Raw genomic sequence first — 21,095 nt, 5'->3', positions numbered from 1 at the left:
AGAGAGAGAGAGAGAGAGAGAGAGAGAGAGAGAGAGAGAGAGAGAGAAGTGTAAAGAGTGAATTCGAATCGAAGACAACACAACTGACGTTGTACAGGCGTAAGATTTTCTATAAATAATTTGAATCGAAGAAACAGAAAAGAAACGACTTTTTTTTATTGCCACAACGAATGAAATCGAGTTGAGTATTACCAACACACAGCGTAGAATGGCGAGAATAACAGAAAGAAACGGCTCCGTTTGCTTAGATTGGTATAGATCATGAGGTACAGAAAAAAAAGAACATGTTAATTATGTATGGGCCGAATTAACATGTAGCTTTTGTTCGTTAATTTCATAATTACACACAGTGACACACAGTGGAATTTTTTTTTCACTGTGTTTCCATTCCAAATGTTTTGATTATTACGTTTCATTTTTTTAGACACAACCTTGTTGAAACTATAGCCAAAATTAGGTTCTCTTGAATGTCATACGGCAATAATTCCAAATTCTACGCTTTTTTTTTCTTCTTTGCTCAATTCAACAACAATAACCTGATTTATGTAAACAATTCTCCAAATTGGTATAGTATCAATGCAATGGTGACACACAGCGAAGCGACGATATCGTTTCAAATTTCTTTGTTTGCAAACCACATGTGCAATTCCAAAAACGATGTGTGTGTGTGTGTGAGAGAGAGGTATACAATATTGGCAATCTATTTCATTTATGGATATGTTTTTATCATGTGAGCGTGCCAAGGCTTCGAATGCTTGAACGAACGAACGAATGAACGACGCAACTATTGATAATGACATGAATTGAAATTTATACACATTGACTTAGAGCTCTCTCGTGTCGTTTTTCCATTTATATAAGTTTATCACATTGAATTGATGGTGTTGCTGCTACTGCCGTTTTTGAAAGGCACTCGCACTATTCCGTCTCTCTTTTTCCTCTTCTTCTTCTTCTTCTTCTTCTGCTTCTTCTTCTTCTGCTTCGATTTGATAGACGAGCGTTAGCTGTGAGTGTTGTAAACAAAACACAGATGATTTCAACGCGTTCAATGTTTACTTCAGCGCAGATAGTTGCATATAAATGCAGTATATATATAGTCGAGTATAGTACCTACATATATATTTGACTGTTTTGAAATGCTTCGTGAAATGTGTGCTCCGTTCATTTTTCCCATTATTATTATTGCTATGGCTGTGTCACGACTGTAACGATTGCAGCACACTTGCCGCTGATATTTCGAGCACGCTGTCTCTTACTCTCGCCAATAAACTACTTTAGACTTCTCAATTTACAACACTCACTGTAAAATAAGTCGCGTCGCGTCGAACATAGCTTCTTGAAATATAAAACAAAGTTACCATTTGCTTTTTGCTTTGAATTCATTATTTTCGTGTGTTTCTATTATTTCAGTTCGAATTTTACTACCGCAGCAATAGAACCGTTCAAATTTGATCAAGTCGTAAAATTTTTTTCGTAAGCTTAGAAAATCGATTGAAGTAAAACAAAAGAAGAAACAAAGAAAGAGAACGAAAAAAATGCCGTCTGACTCATTCTCCAGGTAAGAATCGGTTTGCACTCGAGAACTGCGTTCATCCAAATCAAATGAGTCAATGAAAATTAATTGGATTATATTTTATTTTAAAAAAAATAGAATGGATTCGCGGACCTCTGAGTCCGAATCGGTGAATGGTGCTGAAAGTTTTTTGAGCACATCGCCCGGTGCTGCATCGACCAGTTCACGGGAGCGTTTGGACAGCGACAGTTCGGATCGGTAAGTAAATGAAGAGTGCTGAAAGTGTATTGAACCAAAACAGAACAAGCAACCGCCAGGGTAGTAGCAAAACATGAGCAATGCTGTTAACTCCAAAAAGGTGGTTATTCACCCCGTCTCGTATGAGCAACGAAATTTCTGGCGCACAATTCTTTTGTTGTTGCGTGCGTTTCTTTGTGTATACGCTCGTTCGTCGTGTTATTTTTTTTTTCTTTTTCTTCGCTCCATACATATATTCGCGCGTTGTGCTGTGGCCCGTTGTATAAAAGTTTGCGAATCACAAAAAACTCGCGAAAACTACGCCGTGTTGTAAAATGGATAAAAAAAACCACTCGTTTTTGCGTGCAACAAACACATTCGATTCTATCCCATATACATCATTTTTGTTCATTGCTTTTCGCTATTCGTTGCTGTTTACCGCTAAAAATGTCGTTTCTTCCATATTTGGATGATTGAAAGGCCATTTATCGACTGATTGTTTGTACGGTTTCATGCACGGCAATCAATTTAATTCGTTTTGTTCTCTTTTTTCTCTCATCGTCTGTGAGAATCAATATGAGCAAAAGCATTTCCGTAATCGCATACATGATTCATAGCAACATACAGCGCTAGGATACATTAGCCTTGAAACGGTTCTTCTTTGTTAATGCAATGTGACCTTTTGTGTCTTCCCTCAACGGAGTTGCCCATAAAAATTGATGCTAATTTTATTATTGCCATTTTTTTTCTCTCCTTTCTATCTTCGTCGTTGCGAACACAGACAAACACGTTTCGTTTTGCCTGGTTCGGCGGGTAGTCCTCCAAAGATATTGACCTTCGATGAAGTTCGCGATGCCATTAAGAACGTCGAAGACATGCAGCTGGCCCATGAAATTGCCATCAATCCTGATTTTCGTCTTCAGCCATATGATCCACCCGAGAGCAGCTTGGAGAAACGCATCAAATCCATTATGCATGACATATTTTGGGATCATTTGCGCGAACAGCTGAATGCTGATCCACCACAGTATGATCACGCCGTTGCATTGCTTGGCGACATCAAAGAGGTAAGCACATCACTTCAGACTTCTGACTTATAAAGATGTGCATTCAACACATTCAATGAACATGTTCAAAAAATGAATTTTTATTATCGACAAAAATCGAATCTTTTGCAGGGTTTCACTCACATTATTTCGAAAAACAATCAAAAGGCATTGGATCGCATTTGCGAAGTACTCGACGAAAAAGTTATTCGTCAACAAGCCGAACAGGGTGTTCTCGATTTCAAAGCGTATTCCAGCTTTATTATTCAATTGATGGCCAAATCATGTGCTCCGATTCGTGATGACGAGGTCAACAAATTGAACGAAATCGATGATGTGGTCCTCACTTTTCGTCGAATTCTCGAAGTTATGGATCTCATGAAATTGGACATGGCAAATTGCCTCCTAGATGCAGCTCGACGTGAAGTCATCACACATTCAGTTGAATATGAAAAACTCAAATTTAACGAATTTCTCAAGGCCTATCCAAGTGAATATTTTTCTTTCTATGTTTTTAGCTTGTGCCAATGATTTTTCAAATTTTTTCAATAATTCACACTTTAATTGCTGTGTATTCATTTATTCATTAATATTTGTATTCTTATATTAGGTGGTTTCCCAGCAACCGAAGCCTGGCTGCTCCGGAACAAGTGCATCGATTCAAATGAACGCCACGCTAAGGCAATCACATTGATCAACGCTTACATGGAGTTCCTTGAATGGAACACCGAAAATGAATATCCAGAAATTATGTCAATGGATTTGGAACGATTGCAGGAACTTGCTGGTCGAGCTCTTCGTTTGTGCTGCATTGCATCGATTGTTGCGATTGCATCAAGTGTGCCCGTCATCGGACAACAGACAGCTAATCGCTTGGGTTTACTCAAGCAAGTTCAAATTCTGTTAGAAAATGTTAAAGATAACAAGTAAGATCAATGGATGTTTTTCACTTTGAACTAGTTTAGTTTGATCTATGATTGTACTGGAATATTTTTCAACAAATCTATTTTTGTAATAATCATGTTATTAATTGAATTCATTTTGCCCTTGTCTTCCACAGAGAAATTGTTGAAGCCATCGAAAATGTATGGTTGCAAGTAAAATCCGTGATTGTGTCAAAAATGCAGGAGAAAGAGCAAACATTGTCTGTGGACAGCGAAAATACGCTGAAAGATCAAATCCTATCGTTGTCAAACAAAGAAGCGCCAGTGCGTAAGCTGATGTGGAGACGTTTAATCGCTTACGTGCGTTTAGTGAAAACAAATAAAACAGTACCACCAGTTCCACCTGGCTACACCGATCTCACTGACGATCTTCAATCATTAGCCAGTACATTCAAACGCTTAACCGTATACAATTACTCTGTGTTTGGTGAACATTGCGAGAAAATCCTGGATGATTTATCGAAACCAAGCACAACAGCTGAGTCACAAACAGAGCCCACTACATCGACAAATGAAGTGAAAACTTCAGACGCAAGCACTTGAACTGCGGATGATTTTCTGTGCGACAAATGCAAATGTGAGAGAGCCAAATGGCAACTTATCCACTGACCTTATATTTTTCGCCGATTTGGTCAAAATTAACATTTCCTCCCCTTTCTTTGAGGTTAGACGTAGACGATTTTGTTTCACTGATCTGAGAGTATTTTGGATTAGAGAAAATCCCTTTTGGATTACGTTTTAATTGTAATTTATCAAGTGTTTCTGAAACATTTTTTTCTGAATTGTTTTTGATTATTCATAGATGAGTTTCTTTTTTATATATACTTATGGTTTGATTCCAAAAATGTGTGTAATCATTCTCCAAATCTAATCCACATAATGTATTTTCTAATAAAAAAACAATTGAAGTAACATGCGCAAGAGATTGACTAGCAATTTATTGAATTTACGAACTAATTAAGCCGTAGGAAAAGAGTGTGCAGACTATTTAATGGGAATAAAAAAACCTGTACTAGATTGGATAAGTGATATTGTAGAAAAACGAGTGACTACTGACTATTCATGTTTACTAGAACAAATATATATATATATATATCGAAACTATTTTAACTAAAATTGCAATTGTCTTTCATTTCAATCGTTTCGATAGCCGATTAGATAGATCGTTTCAGTTGAGATTAAACCAAATGACGTACATTTTAAGATGAAATATCTTAACCATAACTATGATTTTTTTATTTATAAAAAAATTGATGTAAAGAATCAAGTTATAAAATACTTTGACATGCATCAGTTCATTGACAGTGCCATTCAAAATGCTGGTAAGCATGAAAATAGCTAAAATTGATTTGAAAAAGTATAAAAAAATGATTTTCTGAATAAAATTTCAGCAAGTAAATAGGTAACGAAGTAAGTCCGTTCTAATTTATGAAAAAAAATGATGAAAATGTTTTTGAATGAAAATGTATGGGCTATAAAAGTTGGTCTGCTTAATATCTATGAGATCATATATGATCTATAGTCATTTCGGTTTGTATGTTGAAAAAAATGAGAAATTGAAGCAAATCATTGTCTCCGTTGAGAAAATTCGGTGATATCTTTTCCAAATCGTCTTTATTGCCTTATCCACAGACGGTATCACCTAAATCAAAAGGAAAAAAAAATGTTTAACAATCATATATCAATGCAATAGGAAGCCGGAATCAATTCCATTGATTCGAATAATTCTCTTACCAATTTCAGAACAGGGATTTTCAGCATGTCATCGTCATATCGTTGCTCTCATTTGAATCAATCACTAGCTTGCGTCTTTTCCGTTCCAATTCTGATTGGTCGGTATCACGACTTGATTCGCCAAAGCTCTGTGGGGTAAGACGTTATCATTATTTTCTTATAGTGGAATTATCAGACATTTTTAAATTACTTACCTTAAAAGGTGTTCTTGGAATAGGACCGTCGTCATATTTCCCACCCATTGTGGTTAAACCTGTTGTTTTGGCATCGGTCAATTCATCGAGAACTGAAGGATCGTCTTCAAAGTCCACGATCTCTGGTACTCTTGGCTTTGGTTTGGGCAACTAAGAAGGAAATAAAGAAAAATTGGTGTTTCGAATTTCATTTTCAATATCTAAAATCAACTTTTTCATATGCAATCTTACCGAATTTTTAGCGTTTTCATAAAATCGTCCTAAATCGCTAATCATTGAATTGAACGCTGGATACGATTTCTCCAGGTGGACCTTAAGCCAACCAGATATATTTTTCTGGTTCGAGTTCGTATAGAATCGATTATCACAAAGCAAAATTGCACCATAATCGTCTTTGTGTCGAATAACTCTACCGATAGCCTGATTGATGGCTCTTGATGCGCTCAGGTTATACCATTCATCCCCCGACATCATTTCCTTGTCTTGCCTACGCGTATCGTCCAAGTACTTTTTCTTCAACCTAATCTTTGGATCATTGCATGGGGCAAATGGGATGCCAGTTACAATGACAGCTCGACCATACATATCGGCAAAATCCAAGCCCTCGCTCACCTTGCCTCTCATCACAGCCATGAAAATAGCTCCATTGCTATTAGGTTCATTGATCGTCGCGTAATAGTCTTTCATTGTGGCTACAAATTCTTCTTTTGGCCCTTCTCGAGGTTCTTCAAAAATCCGTTTTTGTTTGTTGATGGATGACCACATATCATCGTTGCTTTGCCAAAATTCTTTGCAAATATTCATAACTTTGTATGACGGAAAAAATATTAAAAGGCCATCGGGAACCACTTTCGAAAATTCCACTATTGTTCTGCCAAGCGAACGTAAGTAAGCCTCGTTCTCCCTATGAATTTAGTGGAAAATGAAATGCATGTTGTCACTAGCAATCAAAATGTTAAATACCTATTATCATAGTTGGACTTGAGCATTTCATTGTCTGGGCCACAGCTCACAATTTTCACAGATACTTGGAATGGTCTCAAAATGTGCGGATTTACCAACTGGACGGGATTCGGAATTTCCATCTCAGTTATTAGTGGTTTCAATGGAGCCAAAGTGCCACTGGTGAAAATCAGACTTCGGAGATTTTGCTGCAGTAAATATTGCATCCTGGAAAAAAGAGATTTTTGGTTTAGATAAAAATAACTTGACCAAAGGCGACAAAAACAACTAAAATGTAATACCCAAATGCAGCACTAAAGCACCAAACATTTATGATTTTGGCTTTTGGATGTGCTTTCTCAACAGTGGTCACGCCATATACAGTTGTCTTTTTGTCCGGTTCACGTTCAATGTAAATTTTGTAGCATCGAATGACACGATCGCGTAGGTGTGGAGCCGAACTTGAGAAAACGACTCGCAAAAAACTTGACAGTGCTCGTAAACCAATGCCGCTCGGACATTTCTGTGAAACATATCCACTTTCTGTAACCAAAATCTGATTTCTCGACGCATTTACCAAAGTACCGATTAGACCGTGCAAATGGTCAAGAATCGTTTCATGGTTGCTTTCATTTATCTGTAATCAATTGAATAAAACGAACATGTATTTGAAATTCATTACTATCTACGTAAGAGTGATTCTATAAAATTGATGTTTCTTACTTGAACTTTTTTCAACAACTCAAAAATGAAATTGCCATCGTAGGAATCTCCTCCAATTGAGCCACTTTTCATTTGAATTTTGAATATTTCAGTTTCCAGCTTTTGAATCAATTCAGCCAATGCGGCTTTATCCTTTTCAACCATATTTTCTACTTGTAGTCCGTTCTCAATAATCTGAAATATTGATGATATTTTCAAAAAAAAATCCGATCTTACACAAAGATGATAAACACTTACATATTTTATATCTCGAATAGCGATAGCGATTGTTGTGGATGTAATTATCGTGGAGGCAGACTCTTCACACATATTTTCGACGTTGTGTGACTCATCAAAGATGACAATTGCATTTTTCAGGTCAATTTTATTGGCAAAACGTATTTTCGGATCAAGTAGATAATTATATGGCATGAAGACAATATCCGCTCTTTTCGCCAACTCCTTTGACATATAGTATGGGCAAGCCGTTTCTAGTTGTCCAACGCGACCCAGTTCTTCAATATCTGGAATTGTGCATTTGCTCATTTCCAAATGTTCGATGCCAGCAACTACATTTGTGAAGTATTTGCATCTCATGCTTTTTTTCTTCTCATCCTCTTCTATTTCTTCTTCAAGTTTTTTCGGCGACTTTGTAAATGATTGGCAGATATACGTTTTGTCTGCATTTGACTTACACTTCAACTCCTCGTTAATACAAAGTTGATCACGTGATGCAACTATGCCAGCCTTCATGTAACTGTATTCCGTCTGTTTGAGTTCATTCATTGCTGCGAAATCAAGTAATACATGTTGAAAATGAAAAAAAGATAGCTTCAAAGACTGATTTATTCTGATAGAAAAAGGGACCCATTGAAAATGTCACCTTGTGATAGTTGCGAATGTGTTCGAGATGAATAGATCACTTGTGGAAAAAATGGTGAAATGTAATTTCGCCTGAAAACATCGTGCGTAAAATCATGAGCGTTGCTTTCTGACTTTATGTCACCCATGGCGCCAGACTGATTGTCTTTCTTGACATTTCTTTTTTTCTTTTCCTTTAACTCTTCAACCCAACCAAGTACAGAACATAGCAAACTAAGAGTTTTACCAGTACCTGGAAATTAACACAATGAAAGAAATGTCCACAGCTTTTTTTTCAACAAATAATATAATTAATGCTACTTTTACTAACCAGTTGGAGACTCCAAGAAAGCATTGTGTCCGCTGTCCAACGTTTCAATCACTTTTTTCATATATTCACGCTGAACTGGATACGGTTCAAATGGAAATTTCACCGAAACATCATTTATATCAAACACGGGCATTTTGATATCGATATTTATCGAGAAAAAACGGAGTTTTTTTCATTTATTTTTTAATAAAATTGGAATTCACCGAAAGTGCTGCAGTTGCCAATGGCAACAAGTGTTCAACTGACATAACGCAAAGAACACAAACGTGATACCATCGACGGATATGTCGATTGGCATAGGACTTGACGCAACGTGTTATAACTGATCGCTACGTATGCCTTTGCGTTTCGTAACCAGTTTCGGTTGCCACATGCAATGCAGGAATAAACATACACTGGCACGCAAACTGACAATGCACGCAAACTGACAAACAATATTTGAAAAAGTATCATGTTGAGGACCAGGGCTTAAGAATCGCACATTCAGTTTACAGTACAACTCGTTTCAGTGAGAGCCACAGCGCTCGTGTGCGATGGTCTTCTCATAACAACTGAGTTGTGTGCGCACACTGCTCACTTACTTCTCCTCTGCTTTGTGCGGATCTTCGTTCGGTCGAGAAAAAAATGATAAGAAGAAGAAGTAGTAGTATGTTCAACATAGCCGAAATACAGGCACAAACATGTTTATTTTGTCTGCTGTGAGTATTTGAGCGCACATTAAACGGACAGTGGTAAACTCATTTGTATTTGAGAACTTGTGAACTGTTCGTCGTTCGTTCGTGTGCGTGTAGCGCACACGATATTGTGATGCATTGCGCTACTCACAGGATTCACTCTGTGCGATTCTTAAGCCCTGTTGAGGACTATGGGTGTGTATGCGGGCGCCTGTATCATAAAAAATATGTTCTTAACTGTTTTCATATTTTTAGGGGATTGTTTGGATGATAGTTAAATACGAACGAAAAATTTAAAATGAAATTTACTGAAGCAAAACAAACTGTAATTCTGTTTATCGTTTTGAATGAATATTATCTCTTTCTGGAATGAAAGTAAGCAAAGTCTTGAAATTAGGGTTTACAAACGTTTCGACAAATACCGCAAACGGTGTTATAAAAACGTTATTTTTCTGTAGTGTTTTTTTTTGACAGTCCAAAATACCGCAGAAATAACGATAAAAAACGAAAAAAACGTTTTTTGGGCGGTATATAACGGTTCTGTAAAAAAACGTTTTTAAGAAACACTGAAAAAAATAACGCGTTTTTAAACCCTACTTGAAATAGATTCAATATAAAAATATGTATTTTCAACTTTTCAAAGGAATGAATCTTAATTGTATTGAAATGAAAACAGCAAGTGAAGATTGGACAAGAACTTCACAAAATTCATTCAGTTTGAACATTTTTTAACAAAACACGTACAAAAAATGAAAAAAAAAAAACGATTAATTTCTTAACTTTATCTCTTGAAAACATGGATGAATTTACGTGAAATTCTATCAAAATATGCTTAACAAACATGAAATCACTCCAATAGGCCATTTTTATTATAACAATTTCATTTGTAAATCAGCGTTAACGAGTCCTAATCACGCGATTGAATAAGTGCTTCAACATCATTCTCAAAATTCATTCGGTGCATCGGTTTGGTGAAAGTTATCATGCCTTTTAAATCGTAGGTCCAGCATTCGTCTGCGAAATTTTTGAACAATGAGTCACGGTATGGGCCATATTCGCTGTCTTTATCATATTTCTCAACAATTTTCCAGAGCTCTCGATACTTGGCAGTGCCTAATCTACGTTTCATCTGGAATGATCATTTAAAAAATCGAAATGTTAAATATGGATGAATCATAAATGTTGAAGTCAGATTAAATTATTGCTATTCCGATCAATCGAAGGCATCAAAGAGGCCAGATCGCTTACAATTTCTATAAATGGATTTTTTGCGATTGATGGTGAATTTTGTTCGTTGTCTGAGTCCAAATCTGTGCCAGTGTTACATTTTCTTTTTTTGCGTTGATTTTTCTGGTCCTGTGACCCATCGCTCACATCGCTGATTGAATTCTGTAAAATCGTCAAATTATTATTGCGAAGATATTATCATACAATTATTCTGGTCTTTACTTGTGACGTTGATGGTTCATCGATACGTTCTTCTTCATCCGAATCAGAGGATTCCGAGTCGATTGGCGCCTCAATGCTATTGGCATTCATTTCAAATATGTCTTTAATGTCCTCTTCTGGAGCCACTTTTGCTTCGGGTGTCGGCAACTGAAAGCAAAATTCAATGTTTAAAACCCATTCCAACAAAAGAACAAAATATGTGTATTTTAACCTACTCTTTGCTTGGCCACAGTAAAAAATTTCGATACATTTTTGAGCATTGAATCGAATGTTTCTCGTGAATTTTGGTTATGCAAATGGTTTTGGATCCAACCGGATATATCATTTTGATTCCTTTGCTCATGAAATCGATTATCACAAAACAAAATGCCACCGTAATCGTTTTTGTGCCGAATCACTCTGCCAATAGCTTGATTGATGGCTCGAATCGAGTCCAAGACGTACCTATCAAACAAGAGCTTTTTTTATTTTCAAGAAAATAAATTTCATTTCGAGCACGTACCAATCGCTTCCAGAAAGCATTTTGTTATCCCGTTTGTTTCTTTTAGTCTCGTTCAAATACTGTTGTTTCAATACGACTTTTGGATCTTTGGCCGGTGCAAACGGGATGCCAGTAACAATGACAGCTCGACCATACATATCGGCAAAGTCCAAGCCCTCACTCACTTTGCCTCTCATCACAGCCATGAAAATAGCTCCATTGCTATCAGGTTTATTGATCGTATCGTAATAGCCTTTCATTGCGGCGATAAATTCCGCTTTTGTCTGTGGCTCTGAAAATATCCGTTTTTGTTTGTCAATTAATGACCAAATGCCATTTTGTCGCCAAAACGTTGCAGATTTGTTCATCAGTACGTATGACGGAAAAAAAACTAAAAGGCCATCGGGAACGAATTTCGAAAATTCCAAAATTGTATTGCCCAGCGATTGTAGATATTCCCTTTTATCTCTGTGGGTTGAATGAACAAAAATTGGCTCATGTATTACTTCAAAATAGGAAAATAGCTAATTGAAAATTCTCACTGTGAATTCATTAGAATTTGTTTACCATACCTATTCTTGTAACAGGAGTCAAGAATCTCTTCGTCTGGGCCTCTACCAACAATCTTAACGTGAACTTGAAAATTCTCAACGATATGCGGATTTTTTAGCCGAACTGGCATCGAAATTTCCATTTCACTTATTAGCGCTTCCAATGGTGCCAAGGTGCCACTCGTCAATATAAGACATCGAATGCCTTGGTCCAGCAAATATTGCATCCTGAAAGTAGTGGTACGTTGAGTAAATTGAGTAAAAACAAACTTGTTTATTAGACGAGTTGAGTAAAAATCCGATGAGCTCACCCAAATCTCGGGCTAAAGCACCAAAAATTTACAACTTTCGCGTTTTTATTGGGCACTACTTTCGTTGTTGAGGTGCTTGGTTGGTGTTGATTTTGAGGCTCACGCTCAATATAGACTTTGTAGCATCGATCCACCTCCTTTCTTAGATCTGGAGCTGAGCTTGAAAAGACAGTTTGCAGAAATCCCTTGACTGCACGTAAGCCTGTAACATATTTCCGCTTTTTCGCTGACATCTCCACCAAACATCCAATTATTTTGTCCAGCAAACTGATCGTGAGTTCATGATTATTCTCGTTGATCTGAAATGAATCGGTTTAATTTTAATACGATACTTGAAGAGACTCATTTTCGAATTATAAATGTTCGTCTTACTCTGGCTTTTTCAAGCAATGCAAAAATATAGCCGCCACCATGTGTATTCACACCATTTTCCACCATAGAAATGTTATCAACTTCTTTTTTCAAGCTTTGAATCGATGACTTTAGAGCCCGTATATCATCAATGGTAAAATCAATGTCCACCGGTTTTGATTTGTTCAAACAATTGATGGCCTAAAACATGAGATCGATAATGATGAAATAAATCACTTATAAATAACATAGTTTCATTAAATTAGATTGAATCAACTTACATATTCCGCATTTCCAATGGCCGTATCAATTTGTGTGGATGTAATCAGAGTTGAAGCACTTTCTTCACACACCTTTTCGACGTTGTGTCCTTCATCAAGTATGATGATTGCATTTTTCAGGCTGATTTGGCTGGCTTTGCGTATTTGCGGATCAAGCAGATAATTGTACGGCATAAAAACAATGTCAGCTTGTTTGACTTTCTCTTTCGATACATAAAATGGGCAACACTGAAGTTTCCTTCCAATTCGTCCGAGATCTTCAATGTCAAGTATCGCATTTTGGCGCAAATCGGGTTTATTCAAGCTCTCATTGACGCGACTGCGGTAGGAACACTCGTTTTTTTTCACTAGGCTTCTGCACATGTGAATCTTATCAGAATTTGGCTTGTCTTTCAGTTCGGGTTTGATGCACAATTGATCACGAGACGCAATGACACCTGCCTTCATGTAACTGTAGGCACTTCGTTTCAGTTCATTCATTGCTAAAATGATAAAATGTGGCACAATTAATTTTTTAAGGTCAATTCGTTTTGTTAGGTTCATGAAATGTTTTTATATCGCATATTTTCTAGATTCCGCCAATGAATTACCTTGCAAAATTTGTGAGTGAGTACGAGAAGCGTAAATCACTTTGGGAATTTTCTTCGGTTCATTGGCCAAAGAATTCTTTGAGTTCACATCATAGAAAGAATGATTGACATTATTTAGCAACTCTAGAATGCTTGCTGATCCTGTTGCTCCCATTCCTTCTTCGTTTTCACTTGTTCCTTTGACAAACCTTAGACCGCGCTGGTTTTCCTTTTCTTTTTCAATCCAAGCAAGTGTTGCGCATAGCAAACTTAGAGTTTTGCCGGTGCCTGTTGACAATTGCAAAAATATGAAAAATAGGCAACAACAACTTAAGTTATTACAACGAACCTGTTGGTGACTCCAATACTGCATTTTCGGCTTTCGTTAGACTTACAATCACCTTTCCCATATAGTCGCGCTGTACTTGATACGGTACAAATGGAAATTCTACCGACACTCCGTCAATATCAAACTTTGGCATTTTTACACAATGTTCATTACACTTTTCAAAAATATTTAAATTCTATTAATCTAACACTTGACATTTAATTTAAACAAAACAAAACAAGCCGTTTGGACAGTATGAATTATTTGACTTTTCTATTTTTCTATATGACAACAACAACAACAATGGTGCAGTGACATTGACGTTTGTTTTTGTATATACATACTATGCACTGGTATGCATACAGCTGAACGTTGCGTGTTTCGTTATTATCGTACGCTTGCCGCAATGGCCTGTAAGAACAAACGGTATTTATGCCCATTGCACATTCATATTTATGCTTCAACAAAAAAAAATTGTAGGTACATTGCCAAATGTGAGCTTCAACTATTTGAAATATATTTTCAGTTAACAAATAGAATAAATAAAAAAAGATTTCATTAAATCGCCTCTTTTGTTGAGAAAATTCTTAGAAGAAAGCTATTTTCATTCGAATTAACGTCATTTTTATTCTCTGTATGTTTGTTCAAATTTTAAATGACTTTTTCAAGTATTTTTAAATTATGTAATTTATAAATACTTTGGAGTTGTCTTTATTATCAAGCTAATGGGAAACATAAGCTGAGATCAACTAGTTAGTTATGAGTTCCATTTTTTTTAAATCACTGTCAATGTCAATTAAGAATAATGTCATGAAAAATTTTACCGCTAAGTCAACACCAATTCGAATGAGGTGACTATTCCAGAAACTTGTTGAGTCACATAATTCACATTGCACATTGCACATTGCACATTATCTGATAGAGACAATTTAAGTGTATCATAAAACGGATGTCATCGAAAGAAAGAAAAGTGAAAAAGAAAATAATATTTAATACGTATGGGAATTATTGTGGATTTTCATGCGTGTATATTGCAAAAGTTTTAAATAAATATTAAATGTGAAAATATTTTTTTCGCCCTGCAAAGTGTACTGTTTGTTACAACAGTATTGACTCTATAAAGTTTAAAAAAACCACGCTGCAAAGCATTATCAAGCATTAAAAAAGAACGTTTTTTTTTTTCAATAAAAAAATTAAAATTTGAATAATTAAAAAAATATCTTCATAAAATACCATCCAACTAATAAAGATGAAAGTTTCTAGGGAAAAAATGAAAATTGGAAATAGGTATGTATGACGCATATTTATTATCATTCTGCTGATAATTTCAAGAGTTGCAAGAAAAACACTATCTTATCAAAAATGTTCTAGAAAAAAGAAGCAGAATCGGGAACATAAGCGATATCGTCAATTTAGAGAGTCATGTGTTCAATCACATTGAAATGTACAAGTGGGAGAAACAAGACAGGAAACACAACATGAACCAATGGCAGGGAACAGCAGGAAACATTTTCGTAGTCAAATTGAAGAGTCGCGCTCACATCTATACCCAAGGTGTGAATATAAAACTAGATTCTACGGAACAAGTGCATTTGAAATGTCAAATCCAACATTCTGGGGAACGTATTTTCGTACATCACCAGGAAGAAGCAACAGCGATCGAATTGCTTCATTGGAAAAAGCCAAAATTATTAAAAATGAAAATGTAAGAGTAGACGATCCGAAGCATGTAAAAGCATCGAAAGCTGGTTGTTTCAAACATCCATTTGAAACTTATAAAGATAAGGATATATTTGTGACGAGCGACCCGGAAGTTGGAGAGACAAAACATGAAATGAGAATGCAACAAGATGCAGAACTAGAAGACAATGGACACTTCTATCTGTATAATGATATGCTTCAATATAAATGTTCTATGTGTGATGTTGTAGTTAAGCAGTTTGAAAAAATGAGAAAGCAAAAAAATATTGACGTTTATTACGAAAATGATTATCCATGCGTCATGGTTCAAGTGAAAGCATTTAATGGAAAAAAGAAAGAGCAGAGTAGCTTATATAAAATAATAGTGGCATATTTTACCGCTATAACGAATTATATAGCCGTCAAAAAGGGAATCCCAACAGAATTAGTGAATAGGAGTAGCTTTGGCCATAATATTTCTAGTGTGGCTGAAACTGGAAAAAGTTTCCGGATTAATATTGGAATTATATCAAAAGTGTATGCGAAAAAAGTGTTGGCCAAAAGCCTTCTGGCACTGAACAATCTGCTTCCGCGTCTTTTGAGTACTAAAATATTTCGTACTAGAATTCCCCGTCGAACAATATTACATTATATGTTTTCTGCTAGAAGAGTGTGGTTTCAAAATCATTCAGTATCGTTGAAGGAAATAAATGCAAATATAAATTCGTATAATAATACAAAGCATCAAATGTGGAAACAAAAAAAACTGAAGAAAACGAAACAACCAAGAGAACCAACACTTGTTCAAAATTGGAGCACAAAAGATACAGTTTTTCAGTTGCTATGCAAAAAAGGAGATTCAGGTGGTAGAAAGGTGTCCGTCCAAATTATGAGACTAAAGAAGTACGTTGATTTATTAACGAATTACATTACTATGTATATTCGTAAAAATGGAAAAGTAAACTTTATTGAGCCTCTGAAAAAAATATTAATACAATTAGATTATTTTATTTTATTTTATTTTTATTAAACACCGCCAAGCTCTGGCTGAATATAATGTGGGTTTTGATTGAGGTTTGGCAGGAAAAGAGTGCAAGACTGTTACATATTTAAAATAATAAACAATTTGTAGCAATAGGTTTCGATAACTATCAGTTCTCGCCTCGTTAAAAACCATGCTCTTTTCGTAAATTATGCGGTAATCACAATAGTAGGAACATGAAAACGAAAACAGTCATGCAACCAAGATGGAAATGCCTGATATTAGTCTATGCAAACGGTCCAAGATAACCTTTGGTAAACGTTTCCAAGGGACAAAGGCTATGTGAAGCGTTTAATTACGCGTTAATTTGAGACTCTAGGACAGCAAAAGTCGTCGCTCAATTTATACCGGTAGATAAATTGACGAGAAGTTTTACGTCTGTAAAGGCAGATCCATGTCGATTGCAGAGTGCATTGAGTTGACATGGACTATGATTTGAAACGTAACTAGAGCATTTGATGCTATTTGATAAATAATTCAAATTTGATTTCAATGATAAGAATATTAAGTCGCCAACTCATGGATGGCTTTAACAAAGAACAAAATGAATTTACAATAAATAAGTGTAAACATCACAGAAAGGTATCATCATTTCAATACATATGGAAGGAATGTACGGAAAATAATTCGTCAGAATTTTAGTATTGATTTTTGCTGCGTGATTTGTGTGGGCTCATGTTTGTTGCAATCAGCGGCATCCCAAAGAAAATGGCACACGGACAATCTGTGTTGTCCTTGACGGGTTCGTCCGTTTGAGATCATGGGTCGGGTTTAACGGCAACATGAAAATCGTAATTCCATAATTAGTGTGGGTAGTATCTACGTGTTCTCGTAGAGAACATATACAAATAAATGAGGTTACCTGGATGAAAAATTGACGAGGCGGCCAGGTAGTCATTTGAGTTTGCAAAGCGATCCAAAAGTGGTGTCCGCCATTTTGCGAACCGATGATGCAAAATTCGTCTTCGAGGTAGCTCTTGTGAACAATTGTGGCACCATGTTCGCCATTTTGCACATTTGAGGAATTGGAGCCTCGCGCACCAACTTCATGTGCTTGTCATTGACCTTGAATTGCTCACTGTGTCTCAACGAACGGCCATTATGGAATGAGACTTGGTCACTAACTGTTGGACAGTTAGCGTTACCGTTGATGATGTCGTAGAAAAATGTCAATGACGCGTTGACACGTCGACGGCGAAGACTAATCATGTTCAAGTCTGACAATCGCTGCTCATACGGTGTGATTGAATATTGGTTATGCACGGATGGGTATTCACGACGAGCGTACATAGTGAATTGGCGTTGCACGGATTCAATTTTGTCGCTGTGGATCTTGTGGAATGGAAGCCATACCATGGCGCAGTAGTCGAGGTGGGATTGAACCAATGCAAAATACAGCGACTTTAGTGTGGTAACGTCGGTGATATCATGGCAGAAGCGTTTGACAAAGCCAAGTGCAGCCGTTGCCTTCGAAGTGACCATGTCGATGTGTTTGGCAAAAGATAGCTTTCTGTCAATTAGAACACCCAAGTCCTTGTGTTCAGTCACTTTGTCGAAGGTATAGTCGCCATAGGTGTAGTTTGTATCCAAATGCTGACGTTTCTTGTAGATAGATAGTACTGCACATTTTTTGAGGTTAAGGTGCAGCCGATTCACGTCACACCAATGTTTAAGTTTGTCGATGGCTTGTTGCAATATCTCCGAATCTTGCTGAGATTTGATGATTTTGGCAATTTTGATATCGTCAGCAAACAATAATATCATGATGTCTGGGGGCATTTGATCCACGATGTCGTTGATGAACAGCAGGAACAGTGTTGGTCCGAGGTGGCTCCCCTGTGGGACACCCGACGACGCTGTAAAGTCGACCGACTCACTTGCTCCATGTTTGACAAATTGGGTACGATTTTCCAGGTACGACTTAAGCCATGCCAGCATGTTTTGAGGTAGATTGAATGTTTCCAACTTCTGGATCAATATGCTGTGATCAACTCGATCAAAGGCTTTCGTAAAGTCCGTGTACAGGACATCAACTTGAGCTCCAGTGTTTAAGCCACTCTGGGCGTAGTACACAAACTCGGTTAGGTTTGATGCTGTAGATCGTCCTTTCATAAAGCCATGTTGGTTAGGCGAGATGCGATCACGAACAATTTCAAGCAAATTTACGTTGACGAGATGCTCGAAGAATTTAGCGATCGTTGGTAGTTTTGCTATGCACCTGTAGTTTTCAATGTCCGATCTGGCGCCCTTTTTGAATATGGGTGATACACTCGATCGTTTCCATTCGTCGGGAAAAATGCCAGATGAAAGCGACTCATTGAAGATCTTGGTCAACGGACTAGCAAGCGTCTGAGCACACTCCTTTAAAATCAAAGGATGAATACCGTCAGGTCCAACACCTTTCTTGGTGTTGACCTTCGTCATTTCAGTCATGACAAAATCGAGGTCAAGCTGGAAACAAGAGGTGTTCTCAGACTGAGGTGACGGTTGATTATTTGGCGTCGTTGATGTGGAGTAATTGCTCCCAAAGAAGTCCGCAAATAAATTTGCTTGCTCTGATTCGCTGGATGTCTTGGTGTCACAGAATCGCATGTTTTTTGGAATGTTATCAGTGCTCTTCTTAGAGTTAACATATTGCCAAAACGAAGAAGGATCACTTTTCAAGTTTGATTTCATTTTGTCGACGTACTGATTGTATAGTTCAGTGTTTTTTGCACTGAATTCCTCGTGCAATTTTTCAAATGGCTCCTTATCATTGGTCAGCTTCCAGTAATCCCAGGCTTTTTTCCTTAAGTTCTTGAGGTGTCGAAGTTCTTTGTTTTTCCATGGACATTTTTGGTTGTTCTTGCGGACATACGTTGGAACCGTACACTGAATAGCTTCCGCTAGCACGTCATGAAGGGATGACACCTTCTCCGCAAGTGATTTGTTTGCGAATAAGTCATCGAAATTGACGGCAGCAAAATATTCGTTCATGCGCTGAAAATCAGCCCGTTTGAAGTTGAAATGCGTATTATTCTGGTTTTCGGAACCACTGTTATTCGGATGCCATTCAAATTCAATCAGCAGAGGAGGGTGGTAATGGTCGATTTTATCCGTCAGTGACAGTTTAGTGGCATCGGAAATTGATGTGTTGGCATGGTCGTTTGTGAAAAATAGGTCCAACAGTTTGAAGTTCCGATTTCTTATTGAATTGATTTGCTGGAGGCCCAGGCCCATCAGGCCGGTAATGAAATCAGCAGCACATTGGGAGTGGAAATTAGAGGGAACAAGCACATTGCTATCCTCATCGTCATTTAACCACTCAACGTTTGTCAGATTAAAGTCACCAACAACTATCACAACGTCATCGGCATTTGTCGTGAGTGATTCAATGGCTGAACGATGCAAAGCGTAGATTTCGTTGGGTGAGTTCGGTGGAATGTATGCATTGTAAATAAAAATGTTGTGTGTTGGCAAGCTCGCTTTAATGCATACGTGCTCAATGTCCACTTTGTCGAATTTAATTTCTTCAGTAGAGAAGATTTCATTGTTGAGCGCAATGAGAACACCTCCACCTCGTCTAAATGATCTGTCTTTGCGGTAGACGTCGTAAGTGCTATTAAAGAATTCGGCATTACGGTGGCTATGTTTGAGCCAGGTTTCAGTCAAGATGACTATGTCAAAACCGAAAGCAGCACATTTGTGGAAAAATTATATTTAAAAATTATTTATAAGAGTGAAAAGAATGAAGTAAGACTGGAAAATATAGATGATGAAAACTATGACACTGCAAAAATAATGATTAAGGAGAAAAATAAATGCATTAAAAATGATAAAGAATTTTGGAAAATTATGGAGAAAATTGCTACAACTTTCGAAAAAAGAAATATTGTTACCTTTAGGAAAGCTTACAAAGAAAAGAAATTATCGGGCTTGTACAGTATACTCGAGGAGGCAAATTTAGAATTCATAAGATGCAGTAATAACCAACCGTTCACAGATGGGTATGGAAGTGATAGTGACTGTGAAATGGAAATTCCAGAAGAAAATATTTCAAAACGCCAAACATTCTATTCAAAGAAAATTATTGTTAGTACCGGTATGAGGGCAATTTATATGGCCCATTTTTTGGCGGTATATCTAACGGGACTGACTGGAAAGAAAAGCGTTGATACAAAATACATGTATTACGAAACTGCTGAGACTATTGAACAAAAATGTGATCTAATAAAAAAACTAAAATTAAAGCGCAAAGAATGTAATCAAAAAGTTGTTAGATATATTGATCTTAATCACTGCAGTGCCTCTGGTCCAAATATACACGTCAATTTAGAAGAAATTAAAAATAAACTAAATGGCGAAGAACAAAAAGTAATGGTGTTCGATTACACTAGTGCCGCAACTGAAAAAATACGTAAAGCCATTAAGCTCTTTGCTCCGAGCGTTGATGTATTATTGTTGGTGAATAGTGGCATAAAACATGAACCAATCGGTGCCGACATGAGCCCATATGGTACATTAAGGATAATTTCAAATGATAGAAACACTGTGGATGGATTATATTTAATGTTGAGATCCGTTCTAGCAGGAAAAGAAGAGTTACCATATGAATCACACAATGTTAGAAAAGCATATAAAAGTGTTGGAGCTGTTATAACCACTGAAGCCATTTGTGATGCAATTGATTGGGAGTATACGAAGATTGATGGTAATATCTATGAAAGTAGTAGTGGAAAAAAATTTGAGGAAAAGTTTGTAAAAATATTTAATCTAATATTCAGTGGTGAATATGCCGATGAATTGTATAATCTCATTGATATTCATTGCCTGAATATAAATGAATGTATTAATTGGGACCCTGATAAAATTGTGGATCTTGGTTCAGAAAATGT

The 21,095-nt window shown here is 36.7% G+C and overlaps 3 protein-coding genes across 4 annotated transcripts in view; 1 reads left to right on the top strand and 2 right to left on the bottom strand.

Moving 5' to 3' along the window:
- Positions 1-4,856, top strand: part of LOC129566402 (T-complex protein 11-like protein 2) — a gene marked incomplete at its 5' end in the record, with an annotated part of 6,173 nt that extends 1,317 nt beyond the window's left edge. Inside the window, 6 exon segments of the mRNA XM_055442289.1 lie at positions 1,411-1,558; positions 1,652-1,771; positions 2,532-2,817; positions 2,929-3,286; positions 3,407-3,722; positions 3,857-4,856. Of these exon segments, the coding sequence (XP_055298264.1) occupies positions 1,536-1,558; positions 1,652-1,771; positions 2,532-2,817; positions 2,929-3,286; positions 3,407-3,722; positions 3,857-4,283 (1,530 nt within the window). The 3' untranslated portion in view covers positions 4,284-4,856.
- Positions 4,650-9,374, bottom strand: LOC129566401 (regulator of telomere elongation helicase 1 homolog). 2 transcript variants are annotated; one of them, XM_055442288.1, is made up of 11 exons: positions 8,505-8,825; positions 8,196-8,426; positions 8,008-8,100; positions 7,571-7,836; positions 7,334-7,507; positions 6,913-7,247; positions 6,632-6,838; positions 5,900-6,572; positions 5,669-5,818; positions 5,475-5,602; positions 4,650-5,382 (listed from the first exon to the last, which is right to left on the bottom strand). In XM_055442288.1, exons 1-10 carry the CDS (start codon positions 8,635-8,637, stop codon positions 5,495-5,497), a joined length of 2,370 nt encoding a protein of 789 aa, XP_055298263.1. In that variant the 5' UTR covers positions 8,638-8,825; the 3' UTR covers positions 4,650-5,382; positions 5,475-5,494. The 2 variants fall into 2 exon arrangements, with proteins under 2 accessions (XP_055298263.1, XP_055298262.1); XM_055442287.1 differs by having other exon boundaries at positions 7,571-8,100; positions 8,505-9,374.
- Positions 9,375-9,761: 387 nt separating this feature from the next.
- LOC129566400 (regulator of telomere elongation helicase 1 homolog) lies at positions 9,762-14,260 on the bottom strand. The gene is made up of 11 exons (XM_055442286.1): positions 13,521-14,260; positions 13,193-13,459; positions 12,603-13,084; positions 12,343-12,522; positions 11,971-12,269; positions 11,681-11,887; positions 11,130-11,576; positions 10,843-11,071; positions 10,628-10,774; positions 10,427-10,567; positions 9,762-10,307 (listed from the first exon to the last, which is right to left on the bottom strand). The coding sequence occupies exons 1-11, from the start codon at positions 13,651-13,653 to the stop codon at positions 10,086-10,088; spliced, it is 2,754 nt and encodes a 917-aa protein (XP_055298261.1). The 5' UTR covers positions 13,654-14,260; the 3' UTR covers positions 9,762-10,085.
- Between the last annotated feature and the right edge of the window lie 6,835 nt (positions 14,261-21,095).

This window comes from Sitodiplosis mosellana, unplaced genomic scaffold (assembly GCF_009176505.1).
Source record: "Sitodiplosis mosellana isolate CC-2019 unplaced genomic scaffold, AAFC_SMos_1.0 Smas_scaffold_3, whole genome shotgun sequence".
NCBI classification, from domain to species: Eukaryota; Metazoa; Arthropoda; class Insecta; order Diptera; family Cecidomyiidae; genus Sitodiplosis; species Sitodiplosis mosellana.
The sequence above is the reverse complement of the archived record's forward strand: the minus strand, read 5'-3'. Positions and strand labels throughout refer to the sequence as shown.